The 3,435-nt window shown below is 46.2% G+C and overlaps 1 protein-coding gene across 1 annotated transcript in view; it reads left to right on the top strand.

Annotated features, from left to right (window-relative positions):
* The first annotated feature begins 1,753 nt into the window (after nucleotides 1-1,753).
* Nucleotides 1,754-3,435, top strand: part of LOC109925174 (potassium channel subfamily K member 13-like) — a 15,069-nt gene continuing 13,387 nt past the window's right edge. Inside the window, exon 1 of the mRNA XM_048618380.1 lies at nucleotides 1,754-2,090. Within this exon, the coding sequence (XP_048474337.1) occupies nucleotides 1,754-2,090 (337 nt within the window). The remainder of the gene's footprint in view (nucleotides 2,091-3,435) is intronic.

Genomic DNA, 3,435 nt, shown 5'->3' with positions numbered 1-3,435 from the left:
TTAAAAGACATTTGGATAAGTACATGAATGGGAAATGTTTGGAGGGAGATAGTAGGATTTCTGAAGAAGAGTCTAGGCCCGAAACATCAGCCTTCCTGCTCCTCTGATGCTGCTTGGCCTGCTGTGTTCATCCAGCTCTACACCTTGTTATTCCTGAGCTTCCACTTGCCTGCCACTTCAACACACCACCCTGCTCCCTGGCCAACATCTCCAGCGAAGCTCAGCGCAAGCTGGAAGAACAACATCTCATTTCCCACTTGGGAACTCTGCAGCCTTCTGGACTCAATATTGAGTTCAACAAGTTTAGGGCTTGAGGCACCTTCTCCCTTGTCCTTACCCCGACCCCCAACACACCAGGCCGTGTCATCACATGGGCTGCTACCACACAACCCATCGTCAATTACTAACCATCCCCAGCAGCAGCTATTCATTCCCCTAGGCAGAACTTTTACCCATTTCTTGTCCAATTGTTGTACTTTATCTCCACCTATTGTTTAATCCTCCGCCCCACTCCCCACCCCATTTTCACCAAATGAACCAACCCTTTCCTAGCTACAGTCAGATCTGAAGAAGGGTCACCGGACCCATAGAAGAAACATAGAATCCCTACAGTGCAGAAAGAAGCCATTCAGCCCATCCCCCTATCCTATCCCCGAAACCCTGCATTTCCCATGGCTAATCCATCTAGCCTGCACATCCCTGGACACTATGGGCAAATTAGCGTGGCCAATCCACCCTAACCTGCACATAGAGTCATAGAGTCATAAAGTTGTACAGTGCGGAAACAGGCCCCTTGATCTAACTTGTCCATGCCGACCAGATATCCTAAATTAATCCAGTCCGATTTACCAGCATTTGGCCCATATCCATCTAAACCCTTCCTATTCACATACCATCCAGATGCCTTTTAAATGTTGTAATTGTACCAGCCTCCACCACTTCCTCTGGCAGCTCATTCCATACACGCACCACCTTCTGTGTGAAAAAGTTGCCCCTTAGATCCCTTTCAAATCTTTCCCCTCTCACCTTAAACCCATGCCCTCTAGTTTTAAACTTCCCTACCCTGGGGAAAAGACCTTGACTATTCACCCTATCTATGCTCCTCATGATTTTATAAACTTCTTTAAGGTCACCCCTCAGCCTCTGACACTCCAGGGATAAAACCCCCAGGCTATTCACCAACATCTTCGGACTGTGGGAGGAAACCGGAGCACCTGGAGGAAACCCACGCAGACACAGGGAGAATGTGCAAATTCCACACAGACAGTCGCCTGAGGGTGGGATTGACCCAGGTCCCTGGCGCTGTGAAGCAGCAGTGCTAACCACTGAGCCAACGTGCTGCCAAAGCATTAAAATTGTTTCTCTCTACACAGATGCAAGTACACCCCAGCAATTTCTGATTTTATTTCTGACTTCCAGCATCCACAATTCATTTTTTGATTAGTAAGTAAGTACGACCCCTTCATACCCAGTATCAGCCTAGTGAACCTTCTCTGAACTGACTCCAATGCCAGTCTATCTTGCCCTTAGGGGAATGAAATTGTGATCCGATTTCCATTTCCAGCTTTAAGAGCTAGAGTTGGGAAACTCTCTTGTTCCATATTTGGACATACAAGAGGCTCTGGTTGAAAGTGCTGATGCTCATTGGGAGAAGGGCTTGTGAAATCTCTAAAGGAGGTGGTTGGCGGGGGTGGGTAGTGGCGGGGGGCGGGTAACATACAGACTGCTCTCTCCCAGAGAAGAGCCCGGCGCTATGGGAGGGAGCAGGGCAGTTTGTTGTCCTGCGCTCAGGCTGAATGAGGATAACGCTCGCTTCGCGTTGCTGGCACTGTTCATCCTGCTGTACCTGGTGTGCGGGGCGGCGGTGTTCTCAAGCATAGAGCGGCCCATGGAACTGCGGGCACAGCGGGCATGGAGCAGAAGGTTTGCCAACTTCACCCGGTGCCACAACATCAGCCGCCTGGAGCTGGGCGCCTTCCTCAGGGAGTATGAGCAAGCCAGTATGGCCGGTATCAGAGTGGATCCCCTTCGACCCAGATGGGACTTCACTGGAGCCTTTTACTTTGTGGGGACGGTGGTGTCCACTATAGGTCAGTATTGAATCTCTTAACCACTTTTACAAAGTCAGTGTGGGCACACAACTGTGTTCCCAGCTCAGGTCCCAAAGGCAGCGCTGAAATTAACCAGAGACGCTTAAAACGCTGAATTTTTTTTTATTCGGAAGCCTATTCTAAGGGAACCTGTAGTTGATATGAACTCTTGAACTGATGAGGTAGTGAGAGAATTTGCTGTGCTGAAATTTCCAAATTTAATTCCTCAGTTTTTTTTTTATCCACAACACAAAATTCTGGAAGTTCTGATATGAACTCCCCATTTCCCTTAACTGATGTTGATGTGGAGGTGCCAGTGTTGGACTGGGGTGGACAAAGTCAGAAGTCATACAATGCCAAGTTATAGTCCAACAGGTTTATTTAAAATGACTAGGTTTCAGAGCACTGCCCCTTCATCAGGTTGTGTTCCGAAAGCTTGTGATTTTAAATAAATCTGTTGGACTATAACCTGGTGTTGTGTGACTTTTGACTTTAACTGATAACGTAGTAAGACAGTTCTTGTGTTGAAATTTCCAAATTTTAATTCCTAAGCTATTTTTTCCGCAGCATAAAATTCTAAAAAGAATCTGTGGTTGATGTGAACTGATGAAATAGTGAGACAGTTCTTGTGTTGAAATTTCCAAATTTTAATACATAAGCTTCTTTCTTCACAACACAAAGTTTTAAGGGGCATAGACAGAATGGATATGGAGAAATGTTTGCCCCTGTGGTTGAGGGGTTAATAACCAGGGCTAGGGGCTGTCGATTTAAGATAAGGAGTAGGGGGCTTTAGAGAAGATTTTATGAAATTGGTTTTCACCCAGAGGATGATGGAACTTGCTCCCTGATAGAGATAGAAACCCTTGAGACAGTTAAGAAGTATTTAGGCAATGAGTTGGGCCGTAGTAGACAAGACCAAGCGTTGGAAAATGGGACTGGAATAGATCACTGGAATGGTCACTGGACACGAAACATTAACTCTGTTTCTCTCTCCACATTTGCTGTCAGACCTGCCAAGTTTCTCCAGCAATTGCTGTTTTTCTTTCAGATTTCCAGCATCTGCAATTCTTTCAGTTTTTTTGTTTAAGAATAGACAGATGTTTGTGACTAGCACAGAAGCGATGGGCCGAGTGGCCTCTTTCCAAGTTAAAAACTCACTGGCTCTGTGAGAATGGAGATTCACTCTCTCACTTCTCGTCCTTATCCATGGCTTCTTTGTATTGTTGCCATCTTTATGTTTTAATCTCCCCTTCTCTTCCTTTCTCCCCTTTGCACTCACCACACAAACACACACACACACACACACACACACACATATAGACACACACTCACATACATAGACACA

Source organism: Rhincodon typus, chromosome 39 (genome assembly GCF_021869965.1).
Source record: "Rhincodon typus isolate 14 chromosome 39, sRhiTyp1.1, whole genome shotgun sequence".
Taxonomy (NCBI): domain Eukaryota; kingdom Metazoa; phylum Chordata; class Chondrichthyes; order Orectolobiformes; family Rhincodontidae; genus Rhincodon; species Rhincodon typus.
Note: the sequence above shows the minus strand (reverse complement) of the source record. Positions and strands in the feature narration are given on the sequence as shown.